General features: G+C 41.1%; 1 protein-coding gene across 11 annotated transcripts; it reads right to left on the reverse strand.

Annotated features, from left to right (window-relative positions):
* Window positions 1–1559: 1559 nt before the first annotated feature.
* LOC123723989 (endonuclease domain-containing 1 protein) lies at window positions 1560–21682 on the reverse strand. 11 transcript variants are annotated; one of them, XM_082965364.1, is made up of 5 exons: window positions 21596–21680; window positions 20350–20524; window positions 16470–16694; window positions 12893–13149; window positions 1560–4996 (listed from the first exon to the last, which is right to left on the reverse strand). In XM_082965364.1, the coding sequence occupies exons 4-5, from the start codon at window positions 13106–13108 to the stop codon at window positions 4349–4351; spliced, it is 864 nt and encodes a 287-aa protein (XP_082821490.1). In that variant the 5' UTR covers window positions 13109–13149; window positions 16470–16694; window positions 20350–20524; window positions 21596–21680; the 3' UTR covers window positions 1560–4348. The 11 variants fall into 11 exon arrangements, with proteins under 11 accessions (XP_082821490.1, XP_082821488.1, XP_082821489.1 ...); XM_082965362.1 differs by having other exon boundaries at window positions 21471–21678; XM_082965363.1 differs by having other exon boundaries at window positions 16470–16572; window positions 21311–21673.
* Between the last annotated feature and the right edge of the window lie 6148 nt (window positions 21683–27830).

The raw sequence follows: 27830 nt of genomic DNA on the forward strand, positions 1-27830 counted from the left end.
AATAGTATTTCTTGTTTGTGGACTTGGACAAAAGGGGGACATTTCCTGGTTCAAGTGTGGCTGAATGTGGGATGTAAAGTCTCACAATCTGTTTTTAGTCTGCTTGTTTAGCGTAACTGAATGCAAATATGCTAATTATCAATGATATGGATAATAGATCTAAAACACAGATGATGGTGACTAATTGGACATATATCAATCATTCAATCAATCAATTGAAACCTGTTCTGTTCACAGAGCTCATGGAGTGGAGGTTTGAAAACTGGAACAAGGCTGCCACCTGCTGGTGAGATGATTGGAGAACACTGCTTGAAAATACTTTTAAAACTTTTTTTTAACCTTTATTTAACTAGACAAGTCAGTTAAGAACAAATTATTATTTAAAATGACGGCCTACCCCGGCCAAACCTGGACGATGATGGGCCAATTGTGCGCCGCCCTATGGGACACCCAATCACGGCCGGATGTGATGCAGCCTGGATTTTGATGATTCCAGAACAATGTTTGTAAATCCTTCTTGACCAGCTCCAGGTATGTTTAGAGACATGGTAGCTTCTTGACCAGCTCCAGGTATGTTTAGAGACATGGTAGCTTCTTGACCAGCTCCAGGTATGTTTAGAGACATGGTAGCTTCTTGACCAGCTCCAGGTATGTTTAGAGACATGGTAGCTTCTTGACCAGCTCCAGGTATGTTTAGAGACATGGTAGCTTCTTGACCAGCTCCAGGTATGTTTAGAGACATGGTAGCTTCTTGACCAGCTCCAGGTATGTTTAGAGACATGGTAGCTTCTTGACCAGCTCCAGGTATGTTTAGAGACATGGTAGCTTCTTGACCAGCTCCAGGTATGTTTAGAGACATGGTAGCTTCTTGACCAGCTCCAGGTATGTTTAGAGACATGGTAGCTTCTTGACCAGCTCCAGGTATGTTTAGAGACATGGTAGCTTCTTGACCAGCTCCAGGTATGTTTAGAGACATGGTAGCTTCTTGACCAGCTCCAGGTATGTTTAGAGACATGGTAGATAGCTGGTATCTTGGACCATAGCTGGTTGGACACATAGTTACGGCAAAGTTTGAATGATAAACCGACAACTAAAAGAGTACTTTAGGAGTTTACTTTTAAGAGTACTTACCTCTGAGGAAGCACAGTTCCCGCTCAGCCCAGTCAAAACTGTTCGCTGCTCTGGCACCCCAATGGTGGAACAAGCTCCCTCACGACGCCAGGACAGCGGAGTCAATCACCACCTTCCGGAGACACCTGAAACCCCACCTCTTCAAGGAATACCTGGGATAGGATAAAGTAATCCTTCTAACCCCCCCCCCCTTAAAAGATTTAGATGCACTATTGTAAAGTGGTTGTTCCACTGGATATCATAAGGTGAATGCACCATTTTGTAAGTCGCTCTGGATAAGAGCGTCTGCTAAATGACTTAAATGTAAATGTACTTTCAATCATTTATGTTTTTAGCTCAAATAACTTGGTCTAATGTTGAATTGGAACATTGGAGTCTCTTGGCTACATTTAATTACTATGAGAACAAAACACCAGACTCTCACAGGCTTCATTCATTATAGATGTTTATTCCTTCAGATGGGAAGAAGATGGATACATACAGTGATAGAATTACATTCAGAACATATAATAGTATCTCCATGGTAACAGTGATAGAATTACATTCAGAACATATAATAGTATCTCTATGGTAACAGTGATAGAATTACATTCAGAACATATAATAGTATCTCTATGGTAACAGTGATAGAATTACATTCAGAACATATAATAGTATCTCTATGGTAACAGTGATAGAATTACATTCAGAACATATAATAGTATCTCTATGGTAACAGTGATAGAATTACATTCAGAACATATAATAGTATCTCTATGGTAACAGTGATAGAATTACATTCAGAACATATAATAGTATCTCTATGGTAACAGTGATAGAATTACATTCAGAACATATAATAGTATCTCTATGGTAACAGTGATAGAATTACATTCAGAACATATAATAGTATCTCCATGGTAACAGTGATTGAATTACATTCAGAAGATATAATAGTATCTCTATGGTAACAGTCATATGGAAGTCACAACCTGACAAACTGTAGTCCAGGGTTGGGGTTAATTCCATTTCAATTCCAAATGTTCCTCATTGAAAAGCATTGAAGAGAAATGGAATTCCAGTGTATTTCTAGAATTGACTGGAATTGAAATGGAATTGACCTCAACCCTGCTGTGAGCATAATTATTAACATTAACAAGAGTAATGGCAGCACATCATCAAGGAATTAAACTGTATTTTATTTCTTAGAATAGAATTCTGTTCCCTTTTGTACTTTTTATATTTGATATAGACAGAGAAGAGTATAGACTATAGATATATATAGACATAGAAGAGATGGGTAGAGAGGGAAGAGAAGAGACTATAACCCGTATTACCACTATAACAATTATTACCACTATAACCCTTAACAACTATAACCACTATAACCCTTATAACCACTATAACCCTTATAACCACTATAACCCTTATAACCACTATAACCCGTATAACCACTATAACCCGTATAACCACTATAACCCTTATAACCACTATAAGCCCTATAACCACTATAACCCTTATAACCACTATAACCCTTATAACCCCTATGACCCTTATAACCACATATAACCCTTATAACCACTATAACCACTATAACCCTTATAACCACTATAACCACTATAACCACTATAACCCCTATAACCACTATAACCCCTATAACCACTATAACCCTTATAACCACTATAACCCCTATAACCCTTATAACCACTATAACCCTTATAACCACTATAACCCTTATAACCACTATAACCCTTATAACCACTATAACCCTTATAACCACTATAACCCTTATAACCACTATAACCATTATAACCACTATAACCCTTATAACCCCTATAACCACTATAACCACTATAACCCTTATAACCACTATAACCACTATAACCCTTATAACCACTATAACCCCTATAACCACTATAACCCCTATAACCCTTATAACCACTATAACCCTTATAACCACTATAACCCTTATAACCACTATAACCACTATAACCACTATAACCCTTATAACCACTATAACCCTTATAACCCCTATAACCCCTATAAACCTTATAACCACTATAACCCTTATAACCCTTATAACCCCTATAACCCTTATAACCACTATAACCCTTATAACCCCTATAACCACTATAACCCCTATAACCCTTATAACCACTATAACCCTTATAACCACTATAACCCCTATAACCACTATAACCCTTATAACCACTATAACCCTTATAACCACTATAACCCTTATAACCACTATAACCCTTATAACCACTATAACCACTATAACCATTATAACCACTATAACCCTTATAACCACTATAACCCTTATAACCCCTATAACCACTATAACCCTTATAACCACTATAACCCCTATAACCACTATAACCCCTATAACCACTATAACCCCTATAACCATTATAACCCTTATAACCCCTATAACCACTATAACCCCTATAACCACTATAACCCTTATAACCCCTATAACCCTTATAACCACTATAACCCTTATAACCACTATAACCCTTATAACCACTATAACCCTTATAACCACTATAACCCTTATAACCACTATAAACCTTATAACCACTATAACCCCTATAACCACTATAACCCTTATAACCACTATAACCCCTATAACCACTATAACCCCTATAACCACTATAACCCTTATAACCACTATAACCCTTATAACCACTATAACCCTTATAACCACTATAACCCCTATAACCCTTATAACCCCTATAACCACTATAACCCTTATAACCACTATAACCCTTATAACCACTATAACCCCTATAACCCCTATAACCACTATAACCCTTATAACCACTATAACCCTTATAACCACTATAACCACTATAACCCCAATAACCACTATAACCCTTATAACCCTTATAACCACTATAACCCTTATAACCACTATAACCCTTATAACCCTTATAACCACTATAACCATTATAACCACTATAACCCTTATAACCCTTATAACCACTATAACCCTTATAACCACTATAACCCTTATAACCACTATAACCCTTATAACCACTATAACCCTTATAACCACTATAACCCTTATAACCCTTATAACCCTTATAACCACTATAACCATTATAACCACTATAACCCTTATAACCACTATAACCCTTATAACCACTATAACCGTAACAAGTGGCTGCATATCAACATCATTTCAACAGAGTTTAGTTGGTCGTTTGTTGATATAGTCTGAGCATCTGTACCCAGATCATCCAATTCTATTCATCATGGAATTGGAAAGATTCCTGACTGTGGAAGAAATTCTTTCAAGATAATTCTTCCAACTGGGTTGGTTAGTGGTAGGTTTAGGACCTCTTGGACAATCCTTTGGGAACACCTGGACACGACCACCTTGGTGAAATTGGTTCAACTCCTTTTCGAGTGCTCCCAAGGTTTCTGGTTTCAATGTTTTCCTCTTTCCCTTCTTGTTCCACCCCCAGTGTGCTTCGGCCTTCCACTTTTTCTTCTTGTTGTAACAGCAGTAGGCTGTCCACATGAGATCAGGGATGTTCACTCTGTTCTTCAGTGTTTTGTTCTTACTGGGCACCGCTCCAGTCACCACATAGGCCTTTATCTTCCTGTTGTTACTAAAACAGTCCGTCATCAGCTTCTCTCTGACATTTTCCTCCATTTTCATCCACCTGCCATTGTTGAAGGACACCACCTGGGGAACGATGTTGGTCAGGGTAAAGGTGGACTTCTGAGTATCAAGGTCATGCGCATGTGAATTTGGGAAGAGGTGACCTTTGTTCACCCCTTTATTTTGTATTGAGTTACTATAGTCGTAGTTCCCAGCCTGGTGTTGGTAGTGTTCTCCCATATTCTTCATTTCAGGGCTGTTGTTTACACCGTTGAGCTGCAGGACACAATCATACGTTCATTAATTTACAAACTTTCAGTGAATAAACCCTCCTTTCAGTACAATAAACCCTCCTTTCAGTGAATAAACCCTCCTTTCAGTATAATAAACCCTCCTTTCAGTATAATAAACCCTCCTTTCAGTACAATAAACCCTCCTTTCAGTACAATAAACCCTCCTTTCAGTACAATAAACCCTCCTTTCAGTACAATAAACCCTCCTTTCAGTACAATAAACCCTCCTTTCAGTACAATAAACCCTCCTTTCAGTATAATAAACCCTCCTTTCAGTACAATAAACCCTCCTTTCAGTACAATAAACCCTCCTTTCAGTACAATAAATCCTCCTTTCAGTACAATAAACCCTCCTTTCAGTACAATAAACCCTCCTTTCAGTATAATAAACCCTCCTTTCAGTATAATAAACCCTCCTTTCAGTACAATAAACCCTCCTTTCAGTACAATAAACCCTCCTTTCAGTACAATAAACCCTCCTTTCAGTACAATAAACCCTCCTTTCAGTACAATAAACCCTCCTTTCAGTGAATAAATCCTCCTTTCAGTATAATAAACCCTCCTTTCAGTACAATAAACCCTCCTTTCAGTACAATAAACCCTCCTTTCAGTACAATAAACCCTCCTTTCAGTACAATAAACCCTCCTTTCAGTACAATAAACCATCCTTTCAGTACAATAAACCCTCCTTTCTGTACAATAAACCCTCCTTTCAGTACAATAAACCCTCCTTTCAGTGAATAAACACTCCTTTCAGTATAATAAACCCTCCTTTCAGTGAATAAACCCTCCTTTCAGTACAATAAACCCTCCTTTCAGTACAATAAACCCTCCTTTCAGTACAATAAACCCTCCTTTCAGTACAATAAACCCTCCTTTCAGTATAATAAACCCTCCTTTCAGTATAATAAACCCTCCTTTCAGTACAATAAACCCTCCTTTCAGTACAATAAACCCTCCTTTCAGTACAATAAACCCTCCTTTCAGTACAATAAACCGTCCTTTCAGTATAATAAACCCTCCTTTCAGTACAATAAACCCTCATTTCAGTACAATAAACCCTCCTTTCAGTATAATAAACCCTCCTTTCAGTATAATAAACCCTCCTTTCAGTATAATAAACCCTCCTTTCAGTACAATAAACCCTCCTGTCAGTACAATAAACCCTCCTTTCAGTACAATAAACCCTCCTTTCAGTATAATAAACCCTCCTTTCAGTACAATAAACCCTCCTTTCAGTACAATAAACCCTCCTTTCAGTACAATAAACCCTCCTTTCAGTGAATAAACCCTCCTTTCAGTATAATAAACCCCCCTTTCAGTACAATAAACCCTCCTTTCAGTACAATAAACCCTCCTTTCAGTACAATAAACCCTCCTTTCAGTATAATAAACCCTCCTTTCAGTATAATAAACCCTCCTTTCAGTGAATAAACCCTCCTTTCTGTACAATAAACCCTCCTTTCAGTATAATAAACCCTCCTTTCTGTACAATAAACCGTCCTTTCAGTACAATAAACCCTCCTTTCAGTACAATAAACCCTCCTTTCAGTATAATAAACCCTCCTTTCTGTACAATAAACCGTCCTTTCAGTACAATAAACCCTCCTTTCAGTACAATAAACCCTCCTTTAAATACAATAAACCCTCCTTTCAGTACAATAAACCCTCCTTTCAGTACAATAAACCCTCCTTTCAGTACAATAAACCCTCCTTTCAGTACAATAAACCCTCCTTTCAGTACAATAAACCCTCCTTTCAGTACAATAAACCCTCCTTTCAGTACAATAAACCCTCCTTTCAGTACAATAAACCCTCCTTTCAGTACAATAAACCCTCCTTTCAGTATAATAAACCCTCCTTTCTGTACAATAAACCCTCCTTTCTGTACAATAAACCCTCCTTTCAGTATAATAAACCCTCCTTTCAGTATAATAAACCCTCCTTTCAGTATAATAAACCCCCCTTTCAGTACAATAAACCCTCCTTTCAGTGAATAAACCCTCCTTTCAGTACAATAAACCCTCCTTTCAGTACAATAAACCCTCCTTTCAGTATAATAAACCCTCCTTTCAGTACAATAAACCCTCTTTTCTGTACAATAAACCCTCCTTTCTGTACAGTAAACCCTCCTTTCAGTATAATAAACCCTCCTTTCAGTACAATAAACCCTCTTTTCTGTACAATAAACCCTCCTTTCTGTACAATAAACCCTCCTTTCAGTATAATAAACCCTCCTTTCAGTACAATAAACCCTCCTTTCAGTACAATAAACCCTCCTTTCAGTACAATAAACCCTCTTTTCTGTACAATAAACCCTCCTTTCTGTACAATAAACCCTCCTTTCTGTACAATAAACCCTCTACTGGGGGGGTTCACAATCAAGACAATCAAGTCTCTATACCCTCCATAGTGGTAGTTCTATATTTTGTAACATAACTGTCTGTGACATACAGTTGAAGTCGGAAGTTTACATACACCTTAGCCAAATACATTTAAACTCAGTTTCACAATTCCTGACATTTAATCCTAGTAAAAATTCCCTGTCTTAGGTCAGTTAGGAAAACCACTATTTTAAGAAAGTGAAATGTCAGAATAATAGTAGAGAGAATTATTTATTTCAGCTTTTATTTCTTTCATCACATTCCCAGTGGGTCAGAAGTTTACATACACTCAATTAGTATTTGGTAGCATTGCCTTTAAATTGTTTAACTTGGGTCAAATGTTTAGGGTAGCCTTCCACAAGCTTCCCACAATAAGTTGGGTGAATTTTGTCCCATTCCTCCTGACAGAGCTGGTGTAACTGAGTCAGGTTTGTAGGCCTCCTTGCTTGCACACACTTTTTACATTTACATTTAAGTCATTTAGCAGACGCTCTTATCCAGAGCGACTTACAAATTGGTGCATTCACCTTATAATATCCAGTGGAACAACCACTTTACAATAGTGCATCTAAATCTTTTAAGGGGGGGTTAGAAGGATTACTTTATCCTATCCCAGTTATTCCTTAAAGAGGTGGGGTTTCAGGTGTCTCCGGAAGGTGGTGATTGACTCCGCTGTCCTGGCGTCGTGAGGGAGCTTGTTCCACCATTGGGGTGCCAGAGCAGCGAACAGTTTTGACTGGGCTGAGCGGGAACTGTGCTTCCTCAGCGGTAGGGAGGCGAGCAGGCCAGAGGTGGATGAACGCAGTGCCCTTGTTTGGGTGTAGGGCCTGATCAGAGCCTGAAGGTACGGAGGTGCCGTTCCCCTCACAGCTCCGTAGGCAAGCACCATGGTCTTGTAGCGGATGCGAGCTTCGACTGGAAGCCAGTGGAGAGAGCGGAGGAGCGGGGTGACGTGAGAGAACTTGGGAAGGTTGAACACCAGACGGGCTGCGGCGTTCTGGATGAGTTGTAGGGGTTTAATGGCACAGGCAGGGAGCCCAGCCAACAACGAGTTGCAGTAATCCAGACGGGAGATGACAAGTGCCTGGATTAGGACCTGCGCCGCTTCCTGTGTGAGGCAGGGTCGTACTCTGCGAATGTTGTAGAGCATGAACCTACAGGATCGGGTCACCGCCTTGATGTTAGTGGAGAACGACAGGGTGTTGTCCAGGGTCACGCCGAGGCTCTTAGCACTCTGGGAGGAGGACACAAGGGAGTTGTCAACCGTGATGGCGAGATCATGGAAAGGGCAGTCCTTCCCCGGGAGGAAGAGCAGCTCCGTCTTGCCGAGGTTCAGCTTTTTCAGTTCTGCCCACAAATTTTCTATAGGACTTTGTGATGGCCACTCCAATACCTTGACTTTGTTGTCCTTAAGCCCTTTTGCCACAACTTTGGAAGTATGCTTGGGGTCATTGTCCATTTGGAAGACCCATTTGCGACCAAGCTTTAACTTCCTGACTGATGTCTTGAAATGTTGCTTCAATATTTCCACATAATTTTCCTGCCTCACGATGCCATCTATTTTATGGAGTGCACCAGTCCCTCTTGCAGCAAAGCACCCCCACAACATGATGCTGCCACCCCCGTGCTTCACGGTTGGGATGGTGTTCTTCGGCTTGCAAGGATCCCCCTTTTTTCTCCAAACATAACGATGGTCGTTATGGCCAAACAGTTCTGTTTTTGTTTCATCAGACCGGAGGAAGTTTCTCCAAAAAGTACGATCTTTGTCCCCATGTGCAGTTGCAAACCGTAGTCTGGCTTTTTTATGGTGGTTTTGGAGCAGTGCTTCTTCCTTGCTGAGCTGCCTTTCAGGTTAAGTCGATATAAGACTCGTTTTACTGTGGATATAGATACTTTTGTACCTGTTTCCTCCAGCATCTTCACAAGGTCCTTTGCTGTTGTTATGGGATTGATTCGCACTTTTCGCACCAAAGTACGTTCATCTCTAGGAGACAGAACGCGTCTCCTTCCTGAGCGGTATGACGGCTGCGTGGTCCCATGGTGTTTATACTTGCGTACATTGTTTGTACAGATGAACGTGGTACCTTCAGGCATTTGGAAATTGCTCCCAATGATGAACCAGACTTGAGGAGGTCTACATTTTTTTCTGAGGTCTTGGCTGATTTCTTTAGATTTTCCCATGATGTCAAGCAAAGAGGCACTGAGTTTGAAGGTAAGCCTTGAAATACATCCACAGGTACACCTCCAATTGACTCAAATTATGCCAATTAGCCTATCAGAAGCTTCTAAAGCCATGACACCATTTTCTGAAATTTCCCAAGCTGTTTAAAGGCACAGTCCACTTAGTGTATGTAAACTTCTGACCCACTGGAATTGTGATACAGTGAATTATAAGTGAAATAATCTGTCTGTAAACAAATGTTCGAAAAATGACTTGTGTCATGAACAAAGTAGATGTCCTAACCGACTTGCCAAAACTATAGTTTGTTAACCAGTTAGGGCTAGGGGGCAGTATTGACACGGCTGGATAAAAAAACATACCCGATTTAATCTGGTTACCACTCCTACCCAGTAACTAGAATATGCATATACTTATTACATATGGATAGAAAACACCCTAAATTTTCTAAAACTGTTTGAATGGTGTCTGTGAGTATAACAGAACTCATTTGGCAGGCAAAACCCTGAGACATTTTCTGACAGGAAGTGGATACCTGATGTGTTGTATTACCTTTAAACCTATCCCATTGAAAAACACAGGGGCTGAGGAATATTTTGGCACTTCCTATTGCTTCCACTAGATGTCACCAGCCTTTACAAAGTGTTTTGAGTCTTCTGGAGGGAGATCTGACCGAACAAGAGCCATGGAACGATGATGGCCCATTAGACACCTGGCGCGCGAGTTCATGTTGGGCACCCTCGTTCCAATACGTTATAAAAGAGGATGCATTCGTCCACCTTGAATATTATTCATGTTCTTGGTTAAAAAAGGCCCTAATGATTTATGCTATACAACGTTTGACATGTTTGAACGAACGTAAATATCTTTTTTCCCCTCGTTCATGAAGTGAAGTCCTGCGGGCTTAGATCATGTGCTAACAAGACGGAGATTTTTGGACATAAATGATGAGCTTTTTTGAACAAAACTACATTCGTTATGGACCTGTGATACCTGGAAGTGACATCTGATGAAGAGAATCAAAGGTAATGGATTATTTACATAGTATTTTCGATTTTAGATCTCCCCAACATGACGGCGAGTCTGTATCGCAACGCGTATTTTTCTGGGCGCAGTGCTCAGATTATTGCAAAGTGTGATTTCCCAGTAAGGTTATTTTTAAATCTGGCAAGTTGATTGCGTTCAAGAGATGTAAATCTATAATTCTTTAAATGACAATATAATATTTTACCAATGTTTTCTAATTTTAATTATTTAATTTGTGTTGCTGACTTGACTGCCGGTTATTGGAGGGAAACGATTTCCTCAACATCAATGCCATAGTAAAACGCTGTTTTTGGATATAAATATGAACTTGATAGAACTAAAAATGCATGCATTGTCTAACATAATGTCCTAGGAGTGTCATCTGATGGAGATTGTAAAAGGTTAGTGCATCATTTTAGCTGGTTTTATGGTTTTGGTGACCCTGTCTTTGAATTGACAAAACATTACACACAACTCTTGTAAATGTACTGTCCTAACATACTCTAAATTTATGCTTTCGCCGTAAAACCTTTTTGAAATCGTAAAACGTGGTTAGATTAAGGAGATGTTTATCTTTCAAAGGGTGTAAAATAGTTGTATGTTTGAAAAATTTGAATTTTGACATTTATTTGGATTCAAATTTGCCGCTCTTGAAATGCACCTGCTGTTGATGGAGTGCACCACGGGTGGCACGCTAGCGTCCCACCTAGCCCATAGAGGTTAACCTGTTGGGGCTAGGGGGCAGTATTTGCACGGCTGGATAAAAAAACATACCCGATTTAATCTGGTTACTAATCCTACCCAGTAACTAGAATATGCATATACTTATTATATATGGATGGAAAACACCCTAAATTTTCTAAAACTGTTTGAATGGTGTCTGTGAGTATAACAGAACTCATTTGGCAGGCAAAACCCTGAGACATTTTCTGACAGGAAGTGTATACCTGATGTGTTGTATTACCTTTAAACCTATGCCATTGAAAAACACAGGGGCTGAGGAATATTTTGGCACTTCCTATTGCTTCCACTAGATGTCACCAGCCTTTACAAAGTGTTTTGAGTCTTCTGGAGGGAGATCTGACCGAACAAGAGCCATGGAACGATGATGGCCCATTAGACACCTGGCGCGCGAGTTCATGTTGGGCACCCTCGTTCCAATACGTTATAAAAGAGGATGCATTCGTCCACCTTGAATATTATTCATGTTCTGGTTAAAAAAGGCCCTAATGATTTATGCTATACAACGTTTGACATGTTTGAACGAACGTAAATATCTTTTTTCCCCTCGTTCATGAAGTGAAGTCCGGCGGGCTTAGATCATGTGCTAACAAGACGGAGATTTTTGGACATAAATGATGAGCTTTTTTGAACAAAACTACATTCGTTATGGACCTGTGATACCTGGAAGTGACATCTGATGAAGAGAATCAAAGGTAATGGATTATTTACATAGTATTTTCGATTTTAGATCTCCCCAACATGACGGCGAGTCTGTATCGCAACGCGTATTTTTCTGGGCGCAGTGCTCAGATTATTGCAAAGTGTGATTTCCCAGTAAGGTTATTTTTAAATCTGGCAAGTTGATTGCGTTCAAGAGATGTAAATCTATAATTCTTTAAATGACAATATAATATTTTACCAATGTTTTCTAATTTTAATTATTTAATTTGTGTTGCTGACTTGACTGCCGGTTATTGGAGGGAAACGATTTCCTCAACATCAATGCCATAGTAAAACGCTGTTTTTGGATATAAATATGAACTTGATAGAACTAAAAATGCATGCATTGTCTAACATAATGTCCTAGGAGTGTCATCTGATGGAGATTGTAAAAGGTTAGTGCATCATTTTAGCTGGTTTTATGGTTTTGGTGACCCTGTCTTTGAATTGACAAAACATTACACACAACTCTTGTAAATGTACTGTCCTAACATACTCTAAATTTATGCTTTCGCCGTAAAACCTTTTTGAAATCGTAAAACGTGGTTAGATTAAGGAGATGTTTATCTTTCAAAGGGTGTAAAATAGTTGTATGTTTGAAAAATTTGAATTTTGACATTTATTTGGATTCAAATTTGCCGCTCTTGAAATGCACCTGCTGTTGATGGAGTGCACCACGGGTGGGACGCTTGCGTCCCACCTAGCCCATAGAGGTTAACAAGAAATGTGTGGAGTGGTTGAAAAACGAGTTTTAATGACTCCAACCTAAGTGTATGTAAACTTCTGACTTCAACTGTACAGCAGTAAACAAATAATGTTATGTTATATGACAAAACATTAGTCCTACCTGGGGCTCGATCATCCAGGTTGGATTTGGTCTGGGGTCTGTAGGAGGACCAGTGAAGGTGTAGGCTGAGAACACAGGGATCCTGTTGGTCGTGTCGTAGAGAGTTGCAAACCTGTAGATGTTGTTGAACAACTGACAAATCAGCTTGTAGCGTTTCTGGTCCTGGACCGTCCCACCAACCAAAATACCTGGGAGATTTGGAGTTGTCCCATTCATGAAGAAATTCTTGCACTGTGGAACATCACTGAACTTCTCCACTACATGAGAGAGAGCAGGAGGAAGGAGAGAGAGGAGGAGGAGAGTAGAGAGATGATTCAATACCCCCATCATCACCTGAAGACTGTACACCACAGAGACAAAGATGAAGTTACAGAGACCAGTTGGTAGACTGGAGACTGTTGAGCTGAGTCAGGACAGACTGCTTTAAATAGTTATTACAGAGACTCCTCCTTCAGATGTCAAGACAGATAGGGTTGATTTGCATAAACTCCTCCCTATGTTTCCATGGAAACTGCTGTAACACATAAAATGGAATAGATAGTATAGAATAGATAGTATAGGATAGTATAGATAGTGTAGAATAGATAGTATAGAATAGATAGTGTAGAATAGATAGTATAGAATAGATAGTGTAGAATAGATAGTATAGAATAGATAGTGTAGAATAGATAGTATAGAATAGATAGTATAGTATACTATCACCTCCTGTAGTTTCTAACACGTATGGACCCAGAACTGAATCACACAATATTATAGTTCTGGGTTAATGAGATTAGACTGCTCTAAATAGTGACTGCATCCACACTTTGGTTCTGGTAGAAAAACGTTTTAGGATAAAACATGACTTTACTCAGCATAGAGTCTGTCAGAAGATACACATCAGACTATTGTAACAGAGGGACTGTTCTGGAATTACGGTTGCTGAGTTCACATTCATTAATATCCCACAAGGCTTAGCGACTCTGACTCAAAAACTCAAAGAAGTAAACTTGCATTTCCCTTGACAAGCAAGTAAAGGGAAATGTAGGGAAATGCTTGTGCTTCTTATTCCAACAGTGCAGTAATATCTAACAGGTAATATCTAATAATTCCACAACAAATACCTAATACACACAAATCTAGTAAAGGAATGGAATAAGAATAATAATATATAAATATATGGATGAGCAGTGTCAGAGAGGCTAAGATGCAATAGATAGTATAGAATAGATAGTATAGAATAGATAGTGTAGTATAGTGTAGAATAGATAGAATAGAATAGATAGTGTAGACTAGATTGTATAGAATAGATAGTATAGAATAGATAGTGTAGAATAGATAGTGTAGTATAGATAGTGTAGAATAGATAGTGTAGAATAGATAGTATAGTGTAGATAGTATAGACTAGATAGTATAGGATAGATAGTGTAGAATAGATAGTATAGAATAGATAGTGTAGAATAGATAGTGTAAAATACAGTATATATATGGATCAGCAATGTCAGAGTGGCATAGGCTAAGACGCAATAGATGGTATTCTATACTATCAGGTACGAAGGCTAAGATGCAATAGATAGTATTCTATACTATCAGGTATGAAGGTAAGACCCAGATGCAGACAAGTTGAATTAACAATGGATTAATAATCCAACAGGGGCAATAGACAGGTCAAGGCAGGCAGGGGTCAGTAAAGGCAGGCTCCGGGTCAGGGAAGGCAGAGAGGTCAGGCAGGTGGGCTCAGAGTCAGGACAGGAAAGGGTCAAAACCAGGAGGGTGAGAAAAAGAGAGACTCAGAAAAAAAAAAGCTGGTTGACCTGGCAACAGACAAACAGAGAACACAGGTATAAATACACAGGGGATAATGGGGAAGATGGGCGACACCTGGAGGGGGGTGGAGACAACAGGGACAGGTGAAACAGATCAGGGTGTGACAGAATACAATATATACATATTAGATGAATAATGTGAGATATGTAAACATTCTTAAAGTGGCATTATTAAAGTGACTAGTGTTCCATTTATTAAAGTGGCCGATAATTTCAAGTCTGTATGTGGGCAGCTGCCTCTCTGTGCTAGTGATGGCTGTTTAACCTGTTTAGGATAGGGGGAAGTATTTTCACGGCCGGATAAAAAACGTACCCGATTTAATCTGGTTATTACTCCTGCCCAGAAACTAGAATATGCATATAATTATTTGATTTGGATAGAAAACACCCTAAAGTTTCTAAAACTGTTTGAATGGTGTCTGTGAGTATAACAGAACTCCTATGGCAGGCCAAAACCTGAGAAGATTCCATACAGGAAGTGCCCTCTCTGACCATTTCTTGGCCTTCTATAGCCTCTTTATCGAAAATAGAGGATCTCTGCTGTAACGTGACATTTTCTAAGGCTCCCATAGGCTCTCAGAAGGCGCCAGAACGTGGAATGAGATCTCTGCAGTCCCTGGGCGAAAAACAGTAGGGGTTTTGGAAAGTGGTCGTTCTGAGAACAATGACACGGGTGCGCGCGTGCATGTGAAGACTCCATTTTCTATCTTCAGTGTTTGAACGAAAACAAGGTCTCCCGGTCGGAATATTATCTCTATTTTATGAGAAAAATCGCATAAAAATTGATTTTAAACAGCGTTTGACATGCTTCGAAGTACGGTAATGGAATATTTTGAAATTTTTTGTCACGATACGCGCCGGCGCGTCACCCTTCGGATAGTGTCTTGAACGCAAGAACAAAACGCCGCTATTTGGATATGACTATGGATTATTTGGAACCAAAACAACATTGGGTGTTGAAGTAGAAGTCCTGGGAGTGCATTCTGACGAAGAACAGCAAAGGTAATCCAATTTTTCTTATAGTAAATCTGAGTTTGGTGAGTGCCAAACTTGGTGGGTGTCAAAATAGCTAGCCGTGATGGCCGGGCTATCTACTCAGAATATTGCAAAATGTGCTTTCACCGAAAAGCTATTTTAAAATCGGACACCGCGATTGCATAAAGGAGTTCTGTATCTATAATTCTTAAAATAATTGTTTTGTTTTTTTGTGAACGTTTATCGTGAGTAATTTAGTAAATTCACCGGAAGTTTTCGGTGGGTATGCTAGTTCTGAACGTCACATGCTAATGTAAAAAGCTGGTTTTTTATATAAATATGAACTTGATTGAACAAAACATGCATGTATTGTATAACATAATGTCCTAGGAGTGTCATCTGATCATCAAAGGTTAGTGCTGCATTTAGCTGTGGTTTTGGTTTTTGTGACATTATATGCTAGCTTGAAAAATGGGTGTGTGATTATTTCTGGCTGGGTACTCTCCTGACATAATCTAATGTTTTGCTTTCATTGTAAAGCCTTTTTGAAATCGGACAATGTGGTTAGATAAAGGAGAGTCTTGTCTTTAAAATGGTGTAAAATAGTCATATGTTTGAGAAATGGAAGTTTTGGGATTTTTGAGGTGTTTGTAATTCGCGCCACGCTCTATCATTGGATATTGGAGAGGCGTTCCGCTAGCGGCACATCTAGATGTAAGAGGTTAACAGTCTGATGGCCTTGAGATAGAAGCTGTTTTTCAATCTCTCAGTCCCAGCTTTGATGCACCTGTACTGACCTCGCCTTCTGGATGATAGCGGGGTGAACAGGCAGTGGCTCGGGTGGATGTTGTCCTTGATGATCTGTTTGGCCTTCCTGTGACATCGGGTGGTGTAGGTGTCCTGGAGGGCAGGTAGTTTGCCCCATGGTGATGCGTTGTGCAGACCTCACTACCCTCTGGAGAGCCCTGCTGTTGTGGGCGGAGCAGTTGCCGTACCAGGACGTGATACAGATATGTGTTCAACTGAATGAAACGGAGGAAGATGTGTTCAACTGAATGGAATGGAGGAAGATGTGTTCAACTGAATGGAATGGAGGAAGATGTGTCCAACTGAATGAAATGGAGGAAGATGTGTTCAACTGAATGAAACGGAGGAAGAGGTGTACAACTGAATGAAACGGAGGAAGATGTGTTCAACTGAATGGAATGGAGGAAGATGTGTTCAACTGAATGGAATGGAGGAAGATGTGTTCAACTGAATGAAATGGAGGAAGCTATCAAATGTCAATCAAGTTTCCACCTCTGATTTGGCCTCTAATCAATCAATCAATCAATCAATCAATCAATCAATCAATCAATCAATCAATCAATCAAATGTATTTATAAAACCCTTATTACATCAGCTGATGTCACAGAGTGCTGTACAGAAACCCAGCCTGAAACCCCAAACAGCAAGCAATGCAGGTGTAGAAGCACGGTCGAACACACTTCCTGGAAACCAGAAGATGGCAATAATGGATGTTTCATTTACTGGTGGTGTTTATGTTGATGTATTGTGGTCTGACCTCTGCTGAGTTTATTTCCAGTAACTAAAGTAGGTCACAGTAAGAGTTGACACAAGGCTGTGTATGTAGCATTAGAAAATGTGGTTCCTAACAACACTGTGGTCAGAGCAGCACTGGACTGATTAACACCTCAGACTCAGCAGCTGTAGATTCTTCAGTTGAGGAGGCCTTTTCTCAGTCAGAGTAGAGGAGACTGGGGAACAAACTAACACTTTTACACTTTAGTTAATTATGAAAATATTATTTAAGTTAGATTAATCATATTTTTATATAAACATACATACCTCAGCTACCTTTACACACTAAGTATGTTCCCAGGACCTACCAGTCATTTACAATTGAACCAAGTGGAGGATATTAAATGTTATAATTGACCCAGTAGGTGAATGTTCCACAGGTCAATAATTTAACAAAAAGACAGGAGGATAGAATATTTACTTTAGGACCTCAAAACCTTTTTTCTTCTTCAATAAAACTAAAAGTCATCAATGGATTTAAACAAAACCTCTTGGTCATGTAGCGACTAGAGCTGGGTGATATGGCCAAAATATCATATCATTATATTTTTGTCATTTTTGACGGTATTTTATGTTTTTGATGAATAAAAGTTGTACATTTTCTTTATGAGTAGTGTGTGATCCTACCGTGGCAACACATATATTCTGAATTATTTCAATGGGTCTTTCTACATTCTGATTGGTTTATTCTCTTCAATTAAACTTCAACCTAAAATCATTTCCTGCATTTACATCAATTTCTGCATTTCCTGCACTCATTTCAGATCATTTCCACGATATGGGCAAAAATACTAGGCCTCATTTTTAACCAAATGTTGCAATTGCGATTTAGATCAAAACACTTGGGTGAACATTTGGAATCATGGAAATAGAATGTTTATTATAATTCTATAGTTAGAATATAAATAACAGTGGGCACTTTGAATACAGTGTTGTTTGACATGACAACGAATGAAAGGACCAGTTATTGTGACAGGGTAGGAACCAAAGTGATGTTCAGCGCTTCCTTGGGGACCCTATAATCTTTGGCTACATTAAAACTTTATTCATATTGCCAGCATATTCATGCTTTGCCTATTTCTCTTTGATTTAGAAGATACTGTTGCACAATCAACATGCTGATTTAGCCAGCTAACTAGCGTGTTAGCCATTAGTGGCAAACACGATTTAGCTTAACTTGCTAAGAAAATAAAATACTATTGTTGGGGTAAAGTACTGGGTAATGGAGATGTACTGCTTTAGTTCTCAGGCTGAGACCTACCTGCACCTACTGATAGTCACGTAGCCTCAAGGCCAAGATGTTCTGAAAATAGCAAAGCGTCTGAGACCACACAGGTGTGGTTGATGGCTTGTAGCAGAGTGTGAAACCACATGTTTTTCTCATCTGAGATACCTTGTATCTAATCCAATGCAACAATGTTAAGATATGATTGACGGTAGGTTGTTCACACCACCCAGTATAAAGAGTGTTGTCTCCTGTTTCACAACACAGATCATCACTATAGACTCCTGAGGTATTCTGGGTGTCAATCTCTGTCTGCAATTGTATTTTATTAGTAAAGAATTTTATATCAAGGTTCCTGTGTCATCTATCTGGAAGACTGATTGTTGAAAGAAACTTACATCACACCATGCAAAGGACACTATGAATCAATTTATATTTCATGAAACTACAGGAATCCTTTGTTTCAGGGAAACATTATATTTGTTCAACATGCGTGTGGGGAGGAGTTCCCCTTTCTGTCCAATGAGGTCATTTCTGGACAATATTTCAGCAAGTAAAATGATGGTTCTACTTTAGAATGTGGAACACAGCCAATAGGGAGGTTTGATTGTTACACATTCTAAATAGTTCCACCTGTTCCACATACAGAGGAGTTTATCCAACCCTCCTTGTCCAGTCTGACCACTAATTATACCAGACAGGACTCATCTTCATACAGAGGAGTTTATCCAACCCTCCTTGTCCAGTCTGACCACTAATTATACCAGACAGGACTCATCTTCATACAGAGGAGTTTATCCAACCCTCCTTGTCCAGTCTGACCACTAATTATACCAGACAGGACTCATCTTCATACAGAGGAGTTTATCCAACCCTCCTTGTTATTATTTGACCATGCTGGTCATTTATGAACATTTGAACATCTTGGCCATGTTCTGTTATAATCTCCACCCGGCACAGCCAGAAGAGGACTGGCCACCCCTCATAGCCTGGTTCCTCTCTAGGTTTCTTCCTAGGTTCTGGCCTTTCTAGGGAGTTTGAACTAGCCACCCCTCATAGCCTGGTTCCTCTCTAGGTTTCTTCCTAGGTTCTGGCCTTTCTAGGGAGTTTTTCCTAGCCACCGTGCTTCTACACCTGCATTACTTGCTGTCTGGGGGTTTTAGGCTGGGTTTCTGAACAGCACTTTGTGACATCAGCTGATGTAAGAAGGGCTTTATAAATACATTTGTTTTGATTTGTCCAGTCTTGACCACTAATTATACCAGACAGGACTCATCTTCATACAGAGGAGTTTATCCAACCCTCCTTGTCCAGTCTGACCACTAATTATACCAGACAGGACTCATCTTCATACAGAGGAGTTTATCCAACCCTCCTTGTCCAGTCTGACCACTAATTATACCAGACAGGACTCATCTTCATACAGAGGAGTTTATCCAACCCTCCTTGTCCAGTCTGACCACTAATTATACCAGACAGGACTCATCTTCATACAGAGGAGTTTATCCAACCCTCCTTGTCCAGTCTGACCACTAATTATACCAGACAGGACTCATCTTCATACAGAGGAGTTTATCCAACCCTCCTTGTCCAGTCTGACCACTAATTATACCAGACAGGACTCATCTTCATACAGAGGAGTTTATCCAACCCTCCTTGTCCAGTCTGACCACTAATTATACCAGACAGGACTCGCTCTAGGCCAGTTCCTCTGTTTACTTCAGACATATATTCTTCCACATATCATCACAGAAAAGTTAATCAGTTAGATAATATTTACCCAGTGGCATCCTGAGACATTGATAGATCATGAGAGAAGAAAATATTAAATTACCATTTCTAAGCTGCTCATTTATTATGTTAAAACTCACCCCAGCACATTCTGAGGCAGGAAGGACATCACCCTCTTCTGGTCTTCACCCCACTGGGGCAAGTTCAGAAGCCTGGGGTGGATACAAGAGGGCCTGGGATAGATCACCAGGGACAGGGGCCGAACGTGAGGCAGGAGGGAGTGCTGCAGGTACCTGCATGTCCACGGGTTCATACCTAATACATACAGAGAATACCTAAGACACAGATACAGTACTAAGCATTCTCAGCACCATGACAGTAAATCTACAGCATGAAAGGTAAGAGACAGATACAGTACTAAGCATTCTCAGCACCATGACAGTAAATCTACAGCATGAAAGGTAAGAGACAGATACAGTACTAAGCATTCTCAGCACCATGACAGTAAATCTACAGCATGAAAGGTAAGTGACAGATACAGCACTAAGCATTCTCAGCACCATGACAGTAAATCTACAGCATGAAAGGTAAGAGACAGATACAGCACTAAGCATTCTCAGCACCATGACAGTAAAACTACACCATGAAAGGTAAGTGACAGATACAGTACTAAGCATTCTCAGCACCATGACAGTAAATCTACAGCATGAAAGGTAAGAGACAGATACTAGATTTAGTTGTGTAACTAAAGGACAAAGAATGCATAGCCCTTTATGACAGATTCAGGAAGGGAGTGTCATGATGCTGAGGAGTGTCACATTCAATACATGGACAAATAGTAAGATTAACACAATGCATATCTTCCATTATTGTAAAGTATTCATGCTTGCAGAATGTCAAGGGAACAGAATATCCTACCTAACATTGCAGAACCATATTCATGTGTAGATTGAAATGCAAGGCAAATATCATGATTATGACACCATGAAACTAGACAACATAATACATCTATTATCTAATCCATGACTGATACATGTTGAATAAAACTGTTTTACACTGAAACATAAACTACTGTACAGTAGCATGTTAAAGTTACTCAACTGTAGCCTGCATCACGTTCACACGATTTCACAACTTCACAGACGTCTTACACCACACAACAAAGCACCAATTTAAGCGATAGTATGAATTAAAATAGCTCCGATTGTAAAAATAGTATTGAAAATGCAGACAAGTGGTGTGTGATTGTACAGGTAGTTACCGATACCAAACCAATGCTACGGGTATCATAGGTAGATGACTGCTGAGATGTTTTACATTCACTTTTCCATTCTTCTTACAACTTCACAGATGTAGCAATAAGATTTACAACTGATTTCATCCAACCTTGTAAAAGATATTTACTCTGTAACTCTCCGTTTGATGTAAACAAAGATCCGATGAGGGGAAAGTGTCATGGCGCCGTTTGGTTTTTCAAACTTCCGGTTAGGGCGGAGCTAAGGTCAAAGGGCGAATCTGATTGGACCACACGTAGATGGATACGGATCTTTGAGACTGTCTCGCATTCCCATTGGTGGATTTACGCTAGTTGAGACTGGATAGACATCCGGTTGGTCTGCACAGGAAAATAATGCGCAACAGATTACACGCACATTCGTGAAGCGGCCTTATTCTGTCCCTCCGCTGGGGATAGACATGTTCCTGAGCGAACATAGCGAATAACTTTGAAATGTACGTTTATTTAACTATTGAATTAATGTATTTATTTACCAAATTGTTTAAATGCCCAACAAATTACTTTAATGTGAATTTTTAATTCAAATGTTGAGTCAGTGCTTTTAGGGATAACCACTAGGCTACCCTGCCACCGCTATATGCACGACCTACAGACGGCTGTATTCCCCGTGGACCGGTTCATAAGTAAATGTATTCTGCTGCAAGGCGTCTATTTTCTCCAGTACTCGATTTAATGTCGAAGACAGAAAAAAACGGAAAGACACCGTTTTCCACCACCACGAGTGTATAGCTGATTGCATACAACTTGATCAAGACCATGCATATGCAAAACTCTTTATAAAACCATTGCACATTAATAAAGGGAGTTGAGGTTCTCAGCAACTTGAACCAACACTGAAATTTGAGCAATAAGGTAATTTCCCCCCCTTATGTTTCTGCTCTGTTCTCCTCAGGCTGAAGCACATCCCCCCATCACCCAGACAGATGTAATGAAGTTGGGAACCTCCCGTCCAACAGGAACATCCCCCTATCCCAGGAGGTCAGTCAGGAGTTTATTCAGCAACATCACTATGGTTAGATGGAAGTAGATCCACACATGTTGTTCTCTATCATGCAGAATTGCCATCTCATTGTAACTTATAAAGCACATTGTAAAATACAGATGTGGGTGATTTCTGTCCCAGGGTACTGCATTGTGTACAAGTTTTCTTTCCTGCCAGCCCAGCACAAACACCTTGTTCAACTACTCATGGTGCTCAATGTAGATCACAATGAGTTGAATGAGGTCAGAAAGGGTCTGGAACATGAGCCTTCATTCAGAAAGGGTCTGGAACATGAGCCTTCATTCAGAAAGGGTCTGGAACATGAGCCTTCATTCAGAAAGAGTCTGGAACAAACAAAAAACGTCACTGTCATGAGCCTTCATGTACCCAACAAGCTTTTGAGTGTTGGAGGTTCATCTCCTTGATGTCCCTCACTTGGGGATGACTTATTTTGTACAATGGACTGTGTTCTAAGGGTTCATGCACAGATACAGGAAACCAATAAGAGTTTATATTATTAAAAATGACAAGTGCTGATGTCTCTCCACGGTTCTGGTTTGGAGGCTTGGACAGGATGCAGTTTATCTGTCTAATACCCTGCAAGGAGAAAGACAATAATTGTGGTATCCTGGGAGGTCTACCCCGGGGGTTGGTGATAGAGGGGAGGTACATGCCGGGACGTTGGCTCCCTCTGCTGGGAGTACCCGGAATGGATGGCACCAATTAGGGGAGAGTGCCAACCAGCCGTGCAGGCCACATAAATGGAGCACTGCGGGGGAGGAAAAGAGAGGCACTCCCGGGGTACAGTGTTGTACCAGAGGGCAATGATGTCTTCCTGGATGGGTCAACTTCAAATATTCAGGGTACTTCGGTTGGTGGGACAGTCCAGGACCAGAACAGCTACAAGCTGATCTGCCAGTTGTTTAAATACATGAAGAAAAAGGAAGTTTACAACACCTACGTTTGCAACTCTCTATGACACAACAAACAAGATCCCTGTGTTCATTTTACATTTCACTCATTTTACAATTTAGACATTTTTATAAGCAACAGCTAAAATACACAAAAGAAGAACATAATTATATATCTACGTAGAGAGCCTTCGGAAAGTATTCAGACCCCTGGACTTTTCCACATTTTGTTACGTTACAGCCTTATTCTAAAATTGATGAAGATTTTTGTTATTTAATCCATCTACACACAATACCCCATAATGACAAAGCAAAAAAATGGTTTTTAGATTTTTGGGGAAATGTATTAAAAATAGAAAACAAATACCTTATTTACTTATGTATTCAGGACCTTTGTTATGAGACTCGAAATTGAGCTCAAGTGCACCCTGTTTCCATTGATCATCCTTGAGATGTTTCTACAACTTTAATTGAGTCCACCTGTGGTAAATTCAATTCATTGGACAGTGCGTCAGAGCAAAAACCAAGCCATGAGGGATGAAAGAATTGTCCGTAGGCACAGATCTGGGGAAGGGTACTAAAAAATGTCTGCTGCATTGAAGGTCCCCAAGAACACAGTGGCCTCCATCAGTCATAAATGGAATACGTTTGAAACCATCATGTCTCTTCCTAGAGTTGGCCGCCCGGCCAAACTGAGCAATCGGGGGAGAAGGGCCTTAGTAAGGAAGGTGACCAAGAACCCGATGGTCACTCATGCAGAGCTCCAGAGTTCCTCTGTGGAGATGGGAGAACCTTCCAGAAGGACAACCATCTCTGCAGCACTCCACCAATAAGACATTTATGGTAGAGGGGCCAGACGGAAGCCACTGCTCAGTAAAAGGCACATGACAGACCGCTTGGAGTTTACCAAAAGGCACCTAAAGGACTCTCAGACCATGAGAAACAAGATTCTCTGGTCTGATGAAACCAGGATTGAACTATTTGGTCTGAATGCCAAGTGTCATGTCTGGAGGAAACCTGGCACCATCCCCTACGGTGAAGCATGCTGGTGGCAGCATAATGCAGTGGGGATGTTTTTCAGCGGCAGGGTCTGGGAGACTAGTCAGGATCGAGGCAAAGATGAACAGAGCAAAGTACAGAGAAATCCTTGATGAAAATTGAGGGCTCCAGAGGGCTCCAGAGGGCTCACCTTCCAACAGAACAAAGACACTAAGCACACAGCCAAGACAACTCAGAAGTTGCTTCAGGACAAGTCTCAATGTCCTTGAGTGGCCCAGCCAGAGCCCAGACTTGAACCCGATCAAAAATCTCTGGAGAGACGCAGAAAATAGCTGTGCAGTAACGCTCCCCATCCAACCTGACAGAGCTTGAGAGGATCTGCAGATAAGAATGGGAGAAACTCCCCAAATACAGGTGTGCCAAGCTTGTAGCGTCATACCCAAGTCTGTAATGTAACAAAATGTGGAAAAAGTCTGAATACTTTCATAGATGACATCTCTAAACTACCAGGTCTAAACTACCAGGTCTTCAATCACTAATCAACCAGAACATCACTACTGTAAACTGCCTGAGCGGCACCAGAACATCACTACCAAATGAAATCAAATGTATTTATATAGCCCTTCGTACATCAGCTGATATCTCAAAGTGCTGTACAGAAACCCAGCCTAAAACCCCAAACAGCAAGCAATGCATGTGAAAGAAGCACGGTGGCTAGGAAAATCTCCCTAGGAAAAACACCCTAGAAAGGCCAAAAACCTAGGAAGAAACCTAGAGAGGAACCAGGCTATGAGGGGTGGCCAGTCCTCTTCTGGCTGTGCCGGGTGGATATTATAACAGAACATGGTCAAGATGTTAAAATGTTCATAAATGACCAGCGTGGTCAAATAATAATAATCATAGTAGTTGTCGAGGGTGCAACAAGCACGTCCGGTGAACAGGTCAGGGTTCCATAGCCGCAGGCAGAACAGTTGAAACTGGAGCAGCAGCACGGCCAGGTGGACTGGGGACAGCAAGGAGTCATCATGCCAGGTAGTCCTGAGGCATGGTCCTAGACATTTACATTTTACATTTAAGTCATTTAGCAGACGCTCTTATCCAGAGCGACTTACAAATTGGTGCATTCACCTTATAATATCCAGTGGAACAACCACTTTACAATAGTGCATCTAAATCTTTTAAGGGGGGGTTAGAAGGATTACTTTATCCTATCCCAGGTATTCCTTAAAGAGGTGGGGTTTCAGGTGTCTCCGGAAGGTGGTGATTGACTCCGCTGTCCTGGCGTCGTGAGGGAGCTTGTTCCACCATTGGGGTGCCAGAGCAGCGAACAGTTTTGACTGGGCTGAGCGGGAACTGTGCTTCCTCAGAGGTAGGGAGGCGAGCAGGCCAGAGGTGGATGAACGCAGTGCCCTTGTTTGGGTGTAGGGGCTGATCAGAGCCTGAAGGTACGGAGGTGCCGTTCCCCTCACAGCTCCATAGGCAAGCACCATGGTCTTGTAGCGGATGCGAGCTTCGACTGGAAGCCAGTGGAGAGAGCGGAGGAGCGGGGTGACGTGAGAGAACTTGGGAAGGTTGAACACCAGACGGGCTGCGGCGTTCTGGATGAGTTGTAGGGGTTTAATGGCACAGGCAGGGAGCCCAGCCAACAACGAGTTGCAGTAATCCAGACGGGAGATGACAAGTGCCTGGATTAGGACCTGCGCCGCTTCCTGTGTGAGGCAGGGTCGTACTCTGCGAATGTTGTAGAGCATGAACCTACAGGATCGGGTCACCGCCTTGATGTTAGCGGAGAACGACAGAGTGTTGTCCAGGGTCACGCCGAGGCTCTTAGCACTCTGGGAGGAGGACACAAGGGAGTTGTCAACCGTGATGGCGAGATCATGGAACGGGCAGTCCTTCCCCGGGAGGAAGAGCAGCTCCGTCTTGCCGAGGTTCAGCTTGAGGTGGTGATCCGTCATCCAAACTGATATGTCTGCCAGACATGCAGAGATGCGATTCGCCACCTGGTTGTCAGAAGGGGGAAAGGAGAAGATTAATTGTGTGTCATCTGCGTAGCAATGATATGAGAGACCATGTGAGGATATGACAGAGCCAAGTGACTTGGTGTATAGCGAGAATAGGAGAGGGCCTAGAACAGAGCCCTGGGGGACACCAGTGGTGAGAGCACGTGGTGCAGAGACCAGAACATCACTACTGTTGTACTTTCTTTCTCTCAGGTCCTCCGAGAGAAAGAAAGAAAGAGAGAAAGAGAGAATTAGAGAGAGCATATTTAAATTCACACAGGACACCGGATAAGACAAGAGAAATACTCCAGATGTAACAGACTGACCCTAGCCCCCCGACACATAAACTACTGCAGCATAAATACTGGAGGCTGAGACAGGAGGGGTCAGGAGACTGTAAACTGTAAACTGCCTGAGCGGTACCAGAACTGCACTACTGTAAACTGCCTGAGCGGCACCAGAAAATCACTACTGTAAACTGCCTGAGCGGTACCAGAACATCAATACTGTAAACTGCCTGAGCGGCACCAGAACATCACTACTGTAAACTGCCTGAGGGGTACCAGAACATCACTACGGTAAACTGCCTGAGCGGCACCAGAACATCACTACTGTAAACTGCCTGAGCGGCACCAGAAAATCACTACTGTAAACTGCCTGAGCGGTACCAGAACATCACTACTGTAAACTGCCTGAGGGGTACCAGAACATCACTACTGTAAACTGCCTGAGCGGCACCAGAACATCACTACTGTAAACTGCCTGAGCAGCACCAGAACATCACTACTGTAAACTACCTGAGCGGCACCAGAACATCACTACTGTAAACTGTCTGAGCAGCACCAGAACATCACTACTGTAAACTGCCTGAGCGGCACCAGAACATCACTACTGTAAACTGCCTGAGCGGCACCAGAACATCACTGCTGTAAACTGCCTGAGCGGCACCAGAACATCACTACTGTAAACTGCCTGAGCGGCACCAGAACATCACTACTGTAAACTGCCTGAGCGGCACCAGAACATCACTACTGTAAACTGCCTTAGCATGGCAGAGGCTGACACATTAGTTCAGTCCGATCTGAAAAATTCCATCATTAGAATATTTTGGCAAGAAAAGCGGCAAGTCTGCAGGATATGCACTATGCCTTACCATTACATTTACAGTAAATTACATATTGTAATGCATGTAAATTCACAAAACGTTACAGTATTCTTACAGTTTGATCTATTGACAGTGGACTCTGTTCTACCCTCAGAATAGACAGAAGACCCCATGGTGGTGGGCGTGGTCGTGTGCTGACCGACCAGGAGGAGTGGGCCGTGGAGGAAATGGTGAGGGCCAGGGAATGACATACGGCTGTCTGAAATAAAGCAGGCCATTGAGGAGAACGATGACGCCTTTGCCAATGTGATATCCATCAGCCTA

The sequence above is a fragment of the Salmo salar genome, chromosome 18 (assembly GCF_965601325.2).
Source record: "Salmo salar chromosome 18, fSalSal1, whole genome shotgun sequence".
Taxonomy (NCBI): Eukaryota; Metazoa; Chordata; class Actinopteri; order Salmoniformes; family Salmonidae; genus Salmo; species Salmo salar.

Bases quoted from the DNA above. Each gene is read 5' to 3' on its own strand.
- LOC123723989 (XM_082965355.1), bottom strand. From the start codon at position 13,222: ATGATGGGGGTATTGAATCATCTCTCTACTCTCCTCCTCCTCTCTCTC. The intron at 4,997-12,892 runs GTAGGACTAATG...TGTGTCCTGCAG, and splicing joins CCTGGATGATCGAGCCCCAG to CTCAACGGTGTAAACAACAG.